Consider the following 18552-nt stretch of genomic DNA (forward strand, 5'->3'; position numbering starts at 1 on the left):
ATGGGCCTATCTTTGTCAAAGGCATCCCACTAACCACCCGAATCTAGCACGCCAAGGATGACAAGGTGCCCTTTGACAAATATAGGTCCATTTATCGAAACACCAGCCATCCTGTCTGAGACAGTTTATCGCTGTTTATACAACGTTTAGTCCATGGGTGCACTTTGCTATACCGAAATTTTAAAGCCTGCATGTTGAACTTCTGATGAAGTTTTTGGATACTTTTTGTCTGATGAAGGAAGGCCGCGACTAAAATAAACAGGTGTTGCGCGCACTTTATATTCTGGAAGACCAGTCCTCAGACAAAGTGCACTGAAAAGAGCGAAATTAGCTGTGCCGATCTCCAAAAGGGCCCCATACTAGGTGTGGCTGTTTTGACCTGACAAGCGCAGCGCATGCAATGCGCGCTAACGGGCGTGTCTCCTGAGCATTATATCCCTAGGCGCCGCGGAAAAAGCTAAAAAAATTGAAGGACACTTTGTAAATTCCAAAGTGCGTTCCACGAAAGCCTGTGCTCATTCGACCGACTATGCCATGCCTTTTTTTATGTTAGTTATGTTAGCCCGCCACGTGCGCATTCGCTCATTCTTCTTTTGGCGTTTGGTATCGGGGAGATGCACATTCTTGGGGCGCTTCTCCGCACCGCTTGCGTGGAATCGTCACCGGGCCGCTTGGGAGTCATCCGACTAACTCGACTGCTGCAACGAGACGTCTGACTAAGGAGCGCTGCGGCGCGCGCCACTGTGCAATCACGTGGTTGCTGAAAGAGGGTAAGGGGGAGAGGCCACAGCTCCGGCAACTGTTTCTATGCGCCACTGTGCCATCACGTGATTGCTGAGAGAGTGTAAGGGCGAGAGGCCACAGCTACGGTGGCGCAACTGTTGCTATGCGCCCCTGTGCCATCACGTGATGGCCGAGAGAGTGTGAGGGGGGACAGGCCACAGCTGGCACCGTTCCAGGGTACGGACAGACGGAAGGACGGACGCCCCGAGTATGAGCCACTAAAGGCTTTCGCATTAAAATTTCAAGCCAAACGCCGTGTTCCCTTCCCTTCGCGGGCGCCGCGCTCCCAGCCGTAGAGTCGACGTATATCGTGCAACTGTGCTTACGTAGATGGCAGCTGTGCTGTGGCGTCGCCCGTACGATGACACGTGACTTCGAGAATTATTCACGGCAAGTTCAGTTATTTGTTTTAATCTGTTGCTTCAATAGACCAATTAAAGTTTGGAGAAGTAATAAACCGAAGAAACCAAATGCCTGTGTGTGTTTGCTTTTCTTCGTACCGTAGCAAGAACGATGTGCTTTCATTTCGTCTGCTTGTTCCCACGTCGTGATGACGTCGTGATGTCGCGCGCGCAGAGAACGAAAGTGTCTCACTTTCTACCGTGTTCCAGCGTCGCGATCGCGCTCTTTCGTCCTCTCACGCCTGACTCGTTGCTCGTGATTGTGGCACTGATCAGGTGTTCTCGTGCAGAGCGCGCAAAACCGTCGGGTGAGCGAGACGAGAGAAAGGCAACAGCTCGCGCTTGAGACAGTCACCGGATGTGCGCCACTCAGCAATAAAAAAAAAAGAAAGCGAGAGCAAACAAGAGAAAAAGAAGGCGGGCACTGTGACGCACTCGTCACGGGATACTCCGGCTCTGGTACGGGAGGACGCAGGGAAGGAATTTCGCTTGCCGAGGTTAGACGGGGCCAGTGGAAAGAGTGTCTATGCTGGCGGTGACGCTCGCCTCCTGAAATGTTGGGCTGGCGCCACTTCAAATGTTGCTATATCTATCTATCTATCTATCTATCTATCTATCTATCTATCTATCTATCTATCTATCTATCTATCTATCTATCTATCTATCTATCTATCTATCTATCTATCTATCTATCTATCTATCTATCTATCTATCTATCTATCTATCTATCTATCTCTCTCTCTCTCTCTCTCTCTCTCTATCTATCTATCATATGAAAATTTTTTGCCGCTTAACAGCTCTAGAGGGCACATAACTTCCACTTACAACCGAAATTTGCTATATGCCCTGGTGAGGAGCCTTTTAAGCAAGAGACCCTATTACAATTCCTAATTGTCTGAAGAAACTGCCCTGAGGCATGCAACATGCAATTTTTCTATTCGTGAACATTTTACTTATGTGTGAGAGAGAGAGATAGAGAGAGAGAGAGAGAATAACTTTATTGAATTGGGGAAATGGGGATAGGGGATTAGGAGCTTGATGGGTGGTGCCCCAAGTCCAGGGCTCCACTGGCTTCTGCCGCTAGCCGAACGTGACCAAGAAGGGCCTTCTGCACCTTCGGGTCTGAGCTGGCGAGTTGTGCCTCCCATTGCCCCAGTGTGTTGGTTAGATTATACCTAACTAAGTAGGCATTTAAATTCGGCGGTCTATTTTGGCATCCCCATGAGATATGGTACAAAGACGGTGGTGAGTCGCTACACCACGGACAGGCACGCCCGTACATCGTTGGGAAAATTTTGCTTAATCTTAGTAAATTTGGGTAGACCCCCATTTTAATCCTGCGGAGATCTATTGCGTCTTCCCTTTGCAAAGATGTGTGGGGGGCGCCGTATTTTTGCCGCCAACTACAGCGGTAAGAAAATAAAATCCGAACGCTTTTCGGGCACATTTCAATCCCGCATGTGACGAGTGTTGCATAGAGGAAACATACCAGAATTTTTTCTTGATTAATTTCGATCTTGGGCACAAAGTTTCTGGCTAACTGTTTTCGGCCAACACTGCATGACGGGCGGTAAACGTTATTTGCATGTCAAGAACAGAGGGCACCGGACGAGGAAGAAGATTGGTACGTGACGCGCTGGTTTTAATTCAATGAGGACAATTTCCTTGCTAGTTTCCTGAATTTTTACCTTACTTCATTCTTTTTGCGCGATCAAAACTTTCCCACAGTGCTTCTTTTTTGGCTCAACTAACTATTGTCTTAACTCGCACGATTCCTGGTCAATACCTCATAGTGGGTTTGACCCACTCATGGAGGCAAGCAAACAAACAAAAATACAAACAAACAACAAAAAAAACAAACGAAGGCAGGGTGACGGGAGACAGCATGATGCGAAATCTCCGGCTTCAGTTGTGTCACACATGTGATGCAAATAACATGAAATGCACACTGGTAATTGACATATGACAAGAGCTGCCTACAAATTCCAAACGAAGCCATAGGTGGCTTGGAATGAAACCAGCTGCCAGTTTTCTGCTTGATGTTTCTGTCTTACCGCTGAAAAGGTTTCTGCAAATATTTGCTTCTCTTCTTTGGTTACGCCTAATCTCAATCTGGTTTACACATTTAGATAGAGAATAAGCACTTTTTTAATATTTGTACGTACTGTTATAAAGTGGTAAATTACAGAAAGTAAGACACAGACCTACGAAAATTGGGCTTGGAACCTAATGCCTCGGAAAGAGCAATAAGAGCAACAAAAACGCCGGCCAATACAACCCTGCGCAACCCAAAGAGAATGTACATTCATGCGTTAGTTATTTATTTCGTGACGTGTAAATTTTCCCACCTGCGCTAAACGGCACGAGGCAGTGTTCTGCCTATACTAGAGTATTTCAGTAGCGCAGCAAAATGAATGAATGAGGTAATAAAAAAATAAAAAGATAAATAAATATATAAATCAACGAATAAACCAACCAGCCAACGAATCAATCTATCTATCTATCTATCTATCTATCTATCTATCTATCTATATATATATCTATCTATATATCTATCTATATATCTATCTATCTATCTATCTATCTATCTATCTATCTATCTATCTATCTATCTATCTATCTATCTATCTATCTATCTATCTATCTATCTATCAATCAATCAATCAATCAATCAATCAATCAATCAATCAATCAATCAATCAATCAATCAATCAATCAATCCTATCGACCCAACGGAAGGTTAGAAGCGTGTTTCATATTATGTGATATACCAACGACATAACCGTAGAGCTGCGCCAAAGATTAGGATAGCAGGCACTCGTGTATTCTCATATAGTCGTGGATCCAAAACTGCCTTCACTCAGCAGCGTTGAGCAGAGCATACCCCATTGCCTCAAGAAGGCGTCATGCTTATTATTAATTGCCGTGAATTTTTCATAGAGCGCAGTGTTCGCGCCTCTCGGTGGACTTGGCTGTATTCCACTTTCTTGAGTCGAAGACAACTGTTCAGCAGAGGAGCATTGTAGATTGCGGGGTACCTTTGTTTCATGGTACGCCAAAGGGGTTAGAACGGTGACTATGTCTAAAAGATCTAACGCCGTAACTTCGTACGGACATTGTATTCCCCAATTTATGGTTGACTACGTCCAAAAGAACTAACGCCGTAACTTCGTACGAACACTGTATTCAACACTTTGTGGCATTCAACTCTCAAAATGACGAGTAGTCTTCGTATGCAGCCATGCTTTGTAGAACACGAACAAACTTGAGTAGGCGCCAAGGCATAGGCCTAGTGTAGTGCCATCGTCATCGTCTGACACATGGGTTTCTGAGTGCAACTGTCCATGACGTTGTCGAGGACGACCCGTCTATATCTTCGCGGTGCGAGGGCTTTCCCTTTAGAAGCCTATGTGCCAGCGTCCATACATGTGGTCCCTTTCTGTTCATTGCCCTTAGGACCTTTACCGCGCCAGTCAACTCATTTTGTGGTCTCTGAGGCCATCGGCTGGTTGCTATGGAGGGCTCTGGATCATTCTCAAGAGAAGCGTTATCTCTGGCTGGCTGAGAGAGAGAGAGAGAGAGAAAGAGCGTGCCTTTCGCTAGCTGGTTTTTTTCGATTGTTCTCTTTTCTCGTGAAGTGCTCTCACGTGTTCCGGACCGTATTTTTGGAGGCGTAGAATTTCTGACAAGATTTACTTGTGAAAACTCAAGAGATAGTTCTACGGGAGCTGCAATTAGGAAGGTTCGGCCAGCATGAAAGTGACGGGCGGTACATGGTTTTGCGTATACTTCAGGCTTCTGGCTTGAAACGTCTTTTTATATTTGTCCATGCAGAATCAACAAGATACCACTTTCTAAATACAACACATCGCAACGATAAGAATTTGCGTGAAGCCAATTCGTATTGCTCAGTTTAGAAAACTACGATTGCGTAGAATTTACAAAGATCAAGCACAATAAAAACAAGTTTCAAGAATGTTTCAAGCCAGAAGCGCGAAATCTAGACAAATCCACGCAGTAAGCATAGTTCCCATGCGTAGTAGCTGATATGGTGCCTGAATGCTCGCCTCCTAGCATCCGCATAGGCGCCTTAGTTGCTGAACAATCGCAGCACCAGCGGGATTCCCTCTAGTAATGAATTGCTGCAGGGGACTCAACGGTCCGAGCAGTCTTCGGGATTGAGAACATTTACAATCGTGCGACCACGCCTGAGTGTCGAGACTTTGTCGCTGTTGACGATGGTACATTATAACCCAGGCTACTCCACTCTAGCATCGAACCATAAAAAAAGAAAGAGAAAAGAACTGCCCCCTCCCCCCCAAAAAATAATCTAACGAATATTTTGTGCATTATTTGCAACATAACCGGTGACCGAGACCTGGGATCGCTATGCTCGCAAACGTTTACTTAGGCACTGCAAATGAAGGTCTCTGGATGATGCCGCCGGAAATCTGTATTGTGTGCTGCAATGAAAGAACTAAACATTTCTCGCAGTGAAGTCTGCAGTCCATTTGCAATAGAGCTGCTGGCAAATCTGTGGGCCACGAATATATGAAAATAAACAGTACAACTTACGCCCTTTTCTTATTAGACATTGCACCGCATTTGCCGAGACTGTTAAAACAATCCTGTGTGCCGGGAGTACGTGACTATAATTTTTTTTTCCACGAGAAAAAAGGAAAGTAGGTGTTGTATGTGTGCGTACGCTTGCTTTAAAAGTCACTTTTGCGAAACGAAAAGCGTACAAAGACGAAAAAGACCACAGCGACGAAACATTTCTTTCTCAATCGCCGTATGTTCGCGAATGAAGTGATGGAAATGCGGCCATAGAATTCTCCACAAAGGGCACCATTATACAGGCTGTGCAGCGTACCCGTTTTGAACGACGAAAATGAAGACGACGAGGGGTTTCCTAGCCCTAACGGCGAAAAGGCGCTATTCTGCTACTTTTCAAAAGAAACGCAAGAAAATTGGTGCTGTCACTCACGTATTCTCTTTCTGTCTGGTTCTATATGCGTATGAAGCTATTTAAGCATAGAGAGCGGTTGTAGCCAGGGTTGTTGGTTTGCAGCGCATGGGAATGGGGGGTGCTCGACGCAGCTCAAGTAGAATAGGAATGAAGTCCACGATTGTCCTGGCTCTGAGCTTCAGCACGCTGTTCGCTGCATCCTATGCACAGGGCGAAGAAAATGAAGACATGGGCAGAGGGCGAAAAAGAACTGCTGACGTAGGTGAGCGACCTCACATGATATTTCCGCAGACATTGTGACGTCCTTTCCTATGCCGCCATTCGGTTGCTCTAGCAGAACGGCTGCTGTCTTAAATGTCTTTTAGTTCTCGCGAAATAGAAAAGTGGTTGATTTGACGCCTAGTGTAGGTATATATTTATCAAATATTGCATGCGCATACGCTTACTAAAAACTTATGCTGCAATCTACAGCGCCTGGTTAGTAATGGTACACTGAAATTTATAGCATACCACGTTGCACTATCGGACACAAAAGTTCACAGGCGATCTCTCTTGAAGGCAGAGTGAACGTGGAGCCTATGGCAATGCTGTATACAACTCCTTGCACAGGTAATCATAGTGAGTATAATGCGAAGCATATTACTAGAGCTCAACCCAGCTCCTCAAGCGCGGCAGTATCGCCTTCAATACCACGTGACACCGTGACGTCACGACAGAGGAGAAACGGGGCTCCAACTCGCGCCGTCACTCGCGGCGTCGCCTTCAAGGCTGACCACGTGACACCGTGACGTCACGACAGAGGAGAAACGGGGCTCCAACTCGCGCCATCGCTCGCGGCGTCGCGGCGGTATATAAGCAGCTGCGCTTGCCTCTGCTAGACACTCACGAGGTGAGATGCCTCCTGGAGACAGAGCTGCTCGTTGGAATGAGAAGCGAAGGTTGCGGCGTGTTACAGAGACTGTTTCTAGGTGGCTTTGCTACGGCGCAGCAACTACGCGCCCCGCATCGGACGCGGTGAGCGTCGAGCAACACAGCGTTCTGCGCGACAACGAAATGTGCGCCTGAGCAAGCGCCGCACGCCTGAGCCGACGCCGACGACACCGGCTTTTCTGCGACACGAGCTCCTTAACGCTGTCGCGTTAAAATAAAGGCTATTATGCTTCGCATGCTAGGCTTAACCTTAGCTAAGCCACAGCCATTTTTTTACCAAAAGCTGGATACTTATGTTTCCTTGCTGAACCTGTTTCAAAGAAGTGCATTTCGACGCTACCTAGGTCTACGTGAGCCCGAATGGTAACCCGTCGGGTCGAGCCTGCGTCAACGCGAGTTCTACCAATCAGCTTGAAATGAGTGCGTTGAGTTGCCCAAACTCTGTAGCAAGGTGCATGTGAAAGAGGTCGAGTCGAGATGAACTAATGACTGTACCCGCTCGCCTGAAGTTCATGTAAATGAAGCTAATGTATCTATGTTAGCTACAATACATATGCCACGTCTTGCATTAGAAACAGTGTGGTTTTTCTCGAATTTACAGGTGCTGTGTAACTGTGCCCGTACGACCTCTTAATAGGCTGCTAATTGGAGTTCGAATTGCGCCTTCGTCATGAGCTTTGCTACATTTGTAGAGCAACCTAGGCTTGCTTCACAGAAAGCAAACACCTCTTCAGGAGCCTTGTATAAGCAGTAGGTGATGTAACCAGATGGCCTGACTGATAAGAGCTCGGACACGATCATTCGTTATAATTAAGGCAAACGCAATGCGGCCTTTAGATTTGCCGAGCGCGAACGCAACCTGAGGATACTATGTTTCATTTCGTAGACTTTCGAGCGGTGAAGGTGACTTGCGAAATAGTAGTCCGAAATCGGTCGCATCTCATGTAGGGGGCGTTTAACTTATGTGACTGGGAACGCGCGCGATTCCGTCTTTATTTATGTATACCAATGCCGGTCATCATTCGCATTAGTCACAGGCGCCATGGAGAATAGCCGTCATGCTGACACTTGCTCGAAGGATTCTGTAAACTGCTTTTAAAACTAGTCAAGACGTAGCGTGTAAGTGGATGCTAGCGTACTGACGTCAAGGCAGCGAGGAAGATTCTACGACCGAAAATTGTGGGACGTTTTCCAAGTAGGTTGTCCAGGCCATGAGAATTTGAAAACGAAATTTATTAACATTTTATTCTATGCACAAAACCTTAAAGAATTCGAAGACAAACAACAAGAACAAAAAAGGTACTGATAAACGTAGTTAACAAGCTCACCTTACCGCTAAGCAGTGTCTGGAACGACTTCAACCAGACCTCGAAACCCTCTCAATTACTCGAAATGATATTAAGTTACTCGAGATATTGTTACACACTCGCTCGGCTAGAATTATGCGTTGTTATCACTTCTGCAGCCTGAGAATCAGTATCGGATAGTTTTATTTCTACCAAACTATTTCCTTAGGCAAACATTTCAACTCATCGACTGAGTACAGATTTCTGCTGGGATACAATATTCATGAAGCGCTGAAGAAGTAATCATGTTAAAGTTTTGTATATTTTGCCCATTGTGTGTGCACTTTACCAAGTCTTCTAGCACTGAGTTTCATTCGATTTGCGAACAAAATCATGAAACCTTTGGCTGCAGTCATCACAAAAAAATTATGCAGGCAGAAATACGCGTACGTGTATATTTTTTCAGCACTTTGTTTCAGTAAACTTCAGGTAAGCATTTAGCGTAAAGCGAGAGGTCCACAATCGATGCGGGTCCTCAGCTAGCAGACAAATTTACCGGTTCGACTACACAGTTTGACGTTTCTTGTGAAAATAATTATAAGGCGTTATTGTTGGGACCTCCGATTGGGGGCATTGATGGTACTAAATAAATGCTTTTCTGGATACGTAAATGTAAACAATGGCACTATCAAATGCAGTGCATTACAGACATGCGGCAAAAAAATAATCATGGGCCTAGAGCTCCTAGGAGGTGAAATGAATTTGTTACGACAGTTACGTGGTATAAATAGGTACCTATCCTTTTAACTCGTGTCATAAGACGAACACAATAAAACACGAAAAGAGGCCGTAATTTCACTACCGACCTGCGATGGTTGTCGCAGTGACCATTTGTTGCGCCATATTGGAATTAACTATGCAATATTTCATGTTTCGTGTTTTGATGTATCATTTGTCGTGCGTGTTATAAAAATCCGCCCACTGTACAAGCTCCTACCGTTTGTTGCAGTATTGTGGCGAAGTAGATCTTGCACTTCTCAGCTAGCTTTCCTGCATAGTGATGACATTTACCTATCCTTATCCTTGTCAGCTGTACTTTATTGAAAACCTAACAACGTATGCGACAATTTGCACTGACCTTACGTTCACGGATACCTTTAGAGCACAGCTCTCAGGCTCCCGTTCCTGCGGCGAACGTTGGCGTCGGCGGCGTAGCCAAGCGAACGAGGACAGCGAAAGATGAAAGGGCGAACGCATAGTGGGAGATGAAAGATGCGAGCCGCGAACGGCGAAGACCAATGAGAACGGCCTCTTCAGTGACGTGCGCGCGGGAAACTGGTGTCATGCTGTCGCGCCCGACCTCTCGATGCCTACTCGCATCTGGTCTCAAGAAATGGGCATGGGCAGGACATGTAATGAGGAGGGAAGATAACCGATGGTCATTAAGGGTTACGTAATAAATCCCAGGGGAAGGAAAGCGTAGCAGGGGGCGGCAGAAAGTTAGGTGGGCGGATGAGATTAAGAAGTTTGCAGGGACGGCATGGCCACAACTAGTACATGACCGGGGTTGTTGGAGAAGTATGGGAGAGGCCTTTGCCCTGCAGTGGGCGTAACCAGGCTGCTGCTGCTGCTGCTGCTGCTGATGATGATGATCATCTGGTCTCAGCCAGACCGCTCCTTTCGTACCATCGTCTACTCGCATCAGCTCTCGCTCGAGCTTCTTCGGTTTGCTTGGTTTGTTCTGGTTCACGCATGTTCCGATCGTCATGGCTTGTGATTGCTTTGTAAACTGATCGTACGCGCGACACTAATATTGTAGTACTTTCTGCAAGCCACGCGGCACCAAGGCCCTTGTGCTTAAGGGCCTTGGTGGGGCAGTAGTGCTACTTGTAGCGACATATTTTAGTACATCATCTCTTTGTTTTACATCGTTTTGCCATAGCATTTGACATGTATCAATGTCTTGTTCTATTACGAATATATTTGCGCACCTTCTAACGAATATTTTTAGGCCTCTATACAGGCATGTTTCATCCACGTCTCGATAGTAACTATTCATTTAGCAACGGCAGTCTATTACCGCAGTCTTTGCGTTCTTTGGCCACTTCTGGCCCTTGCGCCTATAAACTCAAATCATCATCATCATCACCATCATAATCATCATCATCATCGTCAAAACACGTATAGAGCTGCACTCAAATTTCGCATTAGGGAGTATTGTGATGAACGGTGAATTTTCCGTTTTGGTTTTTGAAACTGTTGTGCTATTTCAAATTGAATATATTGTATAAAAATCTTCTGCAGTGAGGAACATCATGAGCGTAATCCGCCTATTTGCGGATTTCCTGGTGCCAGAACCCGATATGCGGGAGAATCTCCACGAACACTTGGACACGGCCACAATCTGCGTGAGGAAAGCTGAAGGCCTACAGCTGCACTACATCCGCCAGGCAAGCTCCGTAGTCGGTTCATCGTTCTAGAGTATAAGTGTTAAAGAAAAAATATATAGAAGGGCAAGGCAGGGCATTCTGTCTCTTCTTGGAGCAGCGAGAGTTGGTAGAAAGAAAACGGATTAGGTCGAAAGTAGGTTTATTCGGTTCGCAGTCACAAACCAAACATTAATATTGCTTCGTAAGATTTTTAAGAATAATTCTCAGTGGCGGTTGTTGAAAACAAACTCGCAGTTCGACATATTGACTTTGCGCCTTTTAAGACTTAAGATGCTCTACAGAAAAGGGGTGCGTTATTGATGCATCTGCGCGGTGAAATGATGTCCCACTTTTTTTGTTTTTTATTCAGTACCACAGCGAAATCAAAACTGGGTAGGACATGACAGTGTAAGTCATTTCTATACAGCAAACTTTGCGTAACAGCGTTAACTTCTTGCTATCCTTGCTTACGAGAGACGCTTTTCATAACGCTGTTACGAAAAGTTTGCTGTACAGAAATGACTTACGCTATCATGTGTGTATGTGTATGTATATATATATACATATATATGTGTGTGTGTGTGTGTGTGTGTGTACATGCATGCATGCATGTATGTATGTATGTATGTATGTATGTATGTATGTATGTATGTATGTATGTATGTATGTATGTATGTATGTATGTATGTATGTATGTATGTATGTATGTATGTATGTATGTTGCTTTTCTATTGTGATATGTGAGATTGAGTCTGTGTTAAATAATATCGAACATAACAGTGTAATTGTGTGCTGGGATTTATCTTACACAACTGTATTATAACTAGTTTCCATAACATGAAAGTATCTGGATATTTTGTGTTTAAAATGCTGTTACATCCACACTTTATGCGTGATTGTATTGCACACAAGCCGCTACAGTGCCTGTCTGGGAGACCGGAGCATTGTCGAAAAGCCGAAGAAATTTCGGCTTTTTTTTCCGGCTTTCCGTGTTCACTTTGTATTCAGTGGTGAAAATAAAAATCATGATGATGATGATAAAGGGTACTGCAATATCGCATTCATCATTCTACTGAATATCGCACCAGGATGCTTCACTTACGCACTGCAATACATAGTTAAGTAGAACGACATTCGATAGCAGATTTTACGGAGAAATACCTCGAAACTTGTGTATGCCTCAAGATTTTTTTCTCAGTACTGAGCACGTCATTTGCACTGGCCGTTTTTATTGACGCAGTTGTAACATGTTCGTTTAAGCATTTCAAATTTAAAATTAGTGATTCTTGATTACGGCCACAGTTTCATTGCGCGATTCGTTGTTCGAGTATGGTATGGTAAAACTTCATTGAAGTCCGGCAGATTGTGGGCCTTCACAAAGCAGGCCGCTCCCACATTGAAGCCGGAAGGCCGAGCCTCTCGGCTATGTCCGCCAATTTATGCACGGCGTATGAAAGGGAAATGTGTGCCATGTTTCGTAAACAATAGACATTTATTCTTTCGACAAGAAAGGAAAAACAAAACCTATGGCATAACTTGGCAGCGAAGTAAAATAATAACTAACATAATATAAAAGAAGTGTGGCTTTTCTCGCCGACTAGAGGCCTGGTCCTGCTCTTGAGCAGCTTCTCTCTCGACGGATGCATCCTCAGTGCGCTAGATTAGGACTTTCTAGAAAGGCTATCGGAAAGATATTTGATTAGGTTATCGAACTTTCTTCCGGCAATCAGTTTGAGGAGCCACCACCTCCAAGCACACACATGACTGTCAAATCGTATGTGCGTCGTGTACCTTGCACATGTTCCGGCCCTCATTCGCGTCAAGCTCTCCCCATTGAAGGCTTTATTCATCGCATTGTTCAGTCTTTGAAAAATATGACATGCTCGGAGGAAGCTATGCTCGCGGGGGTACTTGTTTTCTTAGATCATTGAACAAGGTGTTCGACATAGCTCTATCTTGGGTGGTTGCCAGCAACAACTAGATTTTTTGCATTGCTACCTTCTTTAAATTGGGTCTTTCTGTTGCAGTTCATTGCTGGGATTCCCAGCGCACTCGACTGCGTTAACATGGTATTCTCTGCTAAGAGCCAAAAACAGCGACGCAAGGTAACGGCTAAAATGTGTGCTGTGTTGAACAAATTCCGAAACTATAGCGATTTGTGTAGTCCCTTAATAAGTCGAACCCAGATATATCGAACCCACATATAACGAATTATTGTGTGCATGGGCCAACTGCAGAATCACCTTAAAAATTTCTGTAGAATTTTTTCTTATTTTCGAAATTTTTATATCGGACTTTTCTTGTGATACGCTTCAGATTCGATATATCTGGGTTTGACTTTAGAGCACCACATTGACAGCCATGCCCAGGCGCAGATATTAAAGACTGAGCGATTAGTTTGTCCGATTCCTGCCTTATTTGTTGAAATCGGTGATGTGGGACGCTTCATATGGTTGTTCGCGCAGTTCGGCGTGGAGGGAAGCGAGTTGCTTCACAGCCTACAAAAGAAATGTTTTGTACGCGCGAGATTTCAAGACCTAGTGGTCCCTGAAAGAACCGGAGTAACCAGGAACATAATTCTGAGCCAGTTAATTGCCTTCCTTCGCCATGCTGCGTTCTTCAGCGTCTGGCGACACGCCGGTGGTAACACAGCTCGAGATGCTCTGGTGGACAGATTGGTGGCTGAGCACTAGGCTGTAAGCACTTGACTATTTCACTTGAGTTCTTTCGGCCCACGTAAGGTTACATCAAGAACAAAAGTACACTGTAAATAAAAAGACATTACGCCGGATGATTTCGAAGAATAACAGTCTACTTACACTGAGAGAGAGAGAAATACATGAGATGGGAAAGACTGGCGAATCAGCCGTATCTACAGATACAAAAGAAACGAGGTAACGGGCTGTCTACAGATTTCGAAGAAAGAGGTCGCTTTGGGGGAAAATACTTAATTGCTGCACCGTAATCCTAATATGCGGTGTACGAGCATTTTCGCATTAAGCCCCCGTGGGAATGCGGTCGCTGAGGACGAAGTCGAACCCGCGTCCTCGTACAACAGCAGCGCAACTCCATAGCCCCTGACCCACAGCGGTGGTTCATCCTAGTATCATTCCCGATGGCACTCGAGAAATCAATCAGTAATATACTGGCACATTGGGACAGCAGCCTGCTGTGGATGTAAGCGGAGAATGTGTTCCGCCCTCCTTCCGTCCATCTGTTTATTTGCACTATTTCTTGGCGTATTTAGCATAATATTGATAGAGGTGGTAGGGTTGAACTTTTTCTTGTAGTGAGGTAATTTTATGAGTGTAGAATTTCAGTGTTGAGCCAATAAACTTTACAGAGGCTGCTTCTTTAAAAGTCAAAGAGTTGATTGAAGAAGAGGGTGATAATTCTCTTAGCCTTAGAGTATATATCACAGCTGGAGGTTGTTCTGGATTTCAATATACTTTTGCTTTTCATAATGAAGTAAAAGATGATAATATGGTTATTACTAAGAATGGTGTTCGCCTTGTTGTTGATACGATGAGCTTTCAGTATCTAGTTGGTGCTGATGTTGATTGTAAGGATGATGTTGAAGGCGCTTATTTTGTAATTAGAAATTCAAATGCCAAAACTACTTGTGGCTGTGGATAAAAAAAGGTTCGAGTCCCTACCATTCTCGCATTTTTGATACGTGAAACGGCCTTTCACTTGTCTCCGTGTTGATCTTTCTGACATTGTGGCTACCGTATGCATATTGTCCCCCTCACTGTTTTGTATTTCTGTGTAACTATGTGCAATGTGTCATACGGACAACGTTGCTTCTGATATTCTCAAGTGCACTACACTACTCGGTTCTTCCCTTCTTATAACGAGTAAGTTTCGAGAATTAACGTGTATGTGTTTGATTCCTCGCATTTTGTAAAACCTGTTCTAACCATATTGATTGCTTTCTTTAACAGGCAGCGAATTGCTTCTTCAGGAGACTAATTCTTTTCCAGGTAAGACTATAGATTTAACATTGCAGCATCTGCAGTGTTGATTTGAACTGCATACTGGTGTTGCTTCAGTGATAAAGCTCAACCACTTCAGATATCGAAAAAATGAGGGATATTGTAACTTCACTGTGCAAAACGAGTTCTGAAAACCTGAAAAAGGCTCATGGCATATTGGCCCTACCAGTCACTTTGAATCGCTCAAATACGGTCAATGAGGCAGCGCAAGATGGTTTTGTACATATATTATGATCATGGCTTGGTCCTAGCATTATAATCTGGCTTAATTCTTGCAGTGTTGCACAGCTTATTGTTGTTACCAGCAAAAATATGGCTCGTACGCGCTATAGCCGATTGACTAAAAATAGCATGACTAATTCGAAATGATGATCGGAAATTATATCCCGAGCAAACTATGTGGAAAGGTGAAATAAGATGCTGCCAAGTAGCAGAAATAATTATCTTCATATAGTTTTTATGATTGTGAAATAAACGGCATGGTATAAGGACGGGGAGTACCAACGAGCTCAATGTCTCGCATTCATGTGTTATATGATCGCAGTGTCCATGGTACGACGCCACAAATGGTGTATTACAGCCACCACTTGAGCTGCACACTGCCAAACTTGTGTACCTATGCAAACGTGAATTAGCGTACTTATAATATATCGATTTATATTATCGCTCAAATAATAAGTATCCCAATATCTCTATTTCTTATACAGAAAGAAACGCGATTACCGATGGAGCAAATAAGGAAAGTCGCCGCCGCCATTGTACGTATCACTACCCTATATTGTTGATGTATATTTTCGATCATGTTACTTATTCCCACGCTATATATGGGCTATTAGAGCAATTAAAATTTGCGAACTCATGCCAGCCGTGTGAGTTGGTGCATGCACTTTGCAATGCCCGTAAAAAAAGAAAGAAAACTGAAGCATTGACCACAATAAGGTGAAAAAAAAAGGAGGAGGTAACATGCTAATACAAAAACGTGCTATTCCAAAATAAAAAGAAAGAGAAACCGACGAATTACTTCAGAAAAAAAACAGGAATGTGTAGTAAAGGTCAGACCCGTCAGAGCACCTTTTAATGGGTCGCGTGAAACATCACAATGCTCTAAGGTGAGACCACGCATCACGTGCATATTAGAGTCATATGGGGGGGGGGGGCTCTGACCACTATCCGTATTGATGGCGACCGATGACGTTGTCGCGAAACACTCTTCTGCGGGAATGCGAGTCCGCCTACTTGGTTCGCTGGCTAGACTTGTCATAGAGAGTTGTGCGCTGATAGAAATTAAATCCTACTGGCTGGTTTTCGACGCACTCTTCTATGTGATAATCAACTCCGTTTCAATTTATAAAAATAGAAGATGCGCAAATTTGTGAAGATATGCTGCTTAAGAACTTACGCACAAAAAAAAAATAACCCCACACATTCAAGCGTATCTATACGTAGGGGAAATTGAGTGCACGTATCAGTAGGCCGTCGCGAGACGCCATGTAGACTCACGAAGAGGCACCGTTATTTTTGCAAACTTAGGAGCGTTGCGAAGAACTGAAAGTAATTTGTAAGGGCATTTTGTAAGTGCGCTCATGAATCAACCCGTAGAAGCTACGAAGTGGGAGAGTTTCATTGGTAATCAAAGTGATATAACAAATCCCGAGAGTACAAAGAAAAACAGTTAAATTCTGGTGAGTTGCTCTGTCCCTACTTCATACAGTAAGGCACAAAACTAAGATGTCATGTGGCATTTGTTTTTCATCATGGAACGGACATACTGGGGTTGATCATTGGTGGATGTAACCGTTGCGCCAGTAGTGTGAATTCAAAGTTGCTGGACGAAGGAAGAAGCTATTCAAAGTGCTAGCTTGTCGATTTGCGACAGTGTGGCGCTTTTGTTGTCTTATTTGAGACACGAGTTGTTCTGTTTATTCACGGCTTGAGATACACTGCTGGCATAGGGGGGCATCACCCCTATATCACTGAAAATATCCTGTTAATCATATGCTTCAGGAGAGAAACTAGCGTCACATAGAGAGTGAAGGTTAGATTGTGCCAGTGTTACCGTTTTCGACATATTACTCTTACATGAGACCAAAGTTCATGAAATAATAGGTGGTCTTGTGGAGCTGAGGATACGCGAAAACGCATCACAATGTCATTGTAGTATATGTATTGCAGCAAGTAAATTAATGGGTTTATTGAGAATTTGATTTCGAAATCAACTGTTAACACATGGAAGGCTTTAACCACGGTGCAAAGGACTCTGTTGGAATTAACTGGCCTTGAGAAGCATAAGCTCAAAGCAGTTTTCTTTCAAGAGTACACCAGGGATGAAGGGTCATAAAATCTGTGTCCAAGGGTCATCTCTCTTCTTTTCCTAATTACTGCAGCGCCGAAAGTGTGACATTTCTTATAAGAGTTCCTTCACTATAGGTAGTAACTTGTAAGGGAATGCAATATTACGCACCTTTATTGTCTCCTTGTGCAACACAACTTGAGAAAAAGCGTATGCAAATCTTCACTTGGAAAACAAAACTGTTGCTATCGGGAATATTAGGTTTATCGATAGAGCGAAATTTAGTTTTGTGTGTATCCCGTTGTGGTGTCCTTGTCGTGAGATCTACAGAACGTTTCGAGTAGTCAACTTCATTTAGCCGAATTGTTACATATCAGGCTAAGCCAAAAGCAGTTAACTTTCATGGCCTTGTCAGATATATCCCGATTGTATAGACTCAAAAACAGTGTATACGGCTTTGAAGAAAACAGGGTAAAACCGATACTGGCTGATGCAACATCGAAGCATCGCGACATGCCTGAATAAACTAATTTCCTCAATCAATGACGCTCTACAGCATGGCTTTCTTCATTTTGTGGCACTCACGTAGGAGTAATGGTGGCCTGAGACGCTCTGCCAAGAATATATATAATTAATACCTCTGCAGAACTGGCCCCCAAAGCAGCGCATTTATTGCTCCTACCGTGAGGCCTTTGCACAACATTATTTTTAACATTTCAGGATTGCCTGAAAGCACGCTTCCTGACGTGAGCTGCTTCAAACGTGACGGGCTGTGTTGAATTCAAGCTGCACCATTCACCAGCAATCAGTCAACAAAGAGAGCTCTGTAAGCAGGATATTGAGGCCGACTGAAGAAGTTCACAAAAAAAGAAAGAAAAGAATAAAGCACAGAGAAATACTCATTTAAATACCAAGGCAACGGTATAATGGGAAGGGCACTTCGACACGGCACCATTAGCGTCATTTTTTTTCTGGTGTTTTCAAGTGCTTCAATAAACAAATGTTTCGCTACTTTCGCAGGCACTTGTTTCCCTCCCTGAGATAACGAAAACACACCGCGTAAATACAAGTTTGTGCGGTTAACAATTCAGTGCGAATGCGATGCCATAAATTGCTTGCCTATAACAAAAATGGGGGCCACATATGGAAATACTCTGTGACATTAAAGCAATATAAGCATGCGTAAAATGCCTCAGACAGACTGGCCAACGTTGGAACAGATGGGCCTATCTTTGTCAAAGGCATCCCACTAACCACCCGAATCTAGCACGCCAAGGATGACAAGGTGCCCTTTGACAAATATAGGTCCATTTATCGAAACACCAGCCATCCTGTCTGAGACAGTTTATCCCTGTTTATACAACGTTTAGTCCATGGGTGCACTTTGCTATACCGAAATTTTAAAGCCTGCATGTTCAACTTCCGATGAAGTTTTCGGATACTTTTTTCTGATGAAGGAAGGCCGCGAT

At 44.0% G+C, this 18552-nt stretch overlaps 1 protein-coding gene and 1 long non-coding RNA gene across 3 annotated transcripts in view; one reads left to right on the plus strand and one right to left on the minus strand.

Moving 5' to 3' along the window:
• LOC139061008 (uncharacterized) overlaps positions 1–18552 on the minus strand; it is a 122724-nt gene that overhangs the window by 17425 nt on the left and 86747 nt on the right. Inside the window, exon 3 of one of the 2 annotated variants that reach the window (XR_011515135.1) lies at positions 10715–10845. The exons of the other annotated variant lie outside the window; for it this stretch is intronic. This is a non-coding gene — a long non-coding RNA (uncharacterized lncRNA). Of the gene's footprint in view, positions 1–10714; positions 10846–18552 lie in introns of those variants that run through there. 2 annotated transcript variants of the gene reach the window in all.
• On the plus strand, positions 6233–18094 carry LOC139061005 (uncharacterized). Its single transcript, XM_070540387.1, has 6 exons — positions 6233–6415; positions 10674–10819; positions 12826–12903; positions 14743–14781; positions 15501–15551; positions 17804–18094. Exons 1-6 carry the CDS (start codon positions 6259–6261, stop codon positions 17831–17833), a joined length of 501 nt encoding a protein of 166 aa, XP_070396488.1. The 5' UTR covers positions 6233–6258; the 3' UTR covers positions 17834–18094.

This window comes from Dermacentor albipictus, chromosome 6 (genome assembly GCF_038994185.2).
Source record: "Dermacentor albipictus isolate Rhodes 1998 colony chromosome 6, USDA_Dalb.pri_finalv2, whole genome shotgun sequence".
NCBI classification, from domain to species: domain Eukaryota; kingdom Metazoa; phylum Arthropoda; class Arachnida; order Ixodida; family Ixodidae; genus Dermacentor; species Dermacentor albipictus.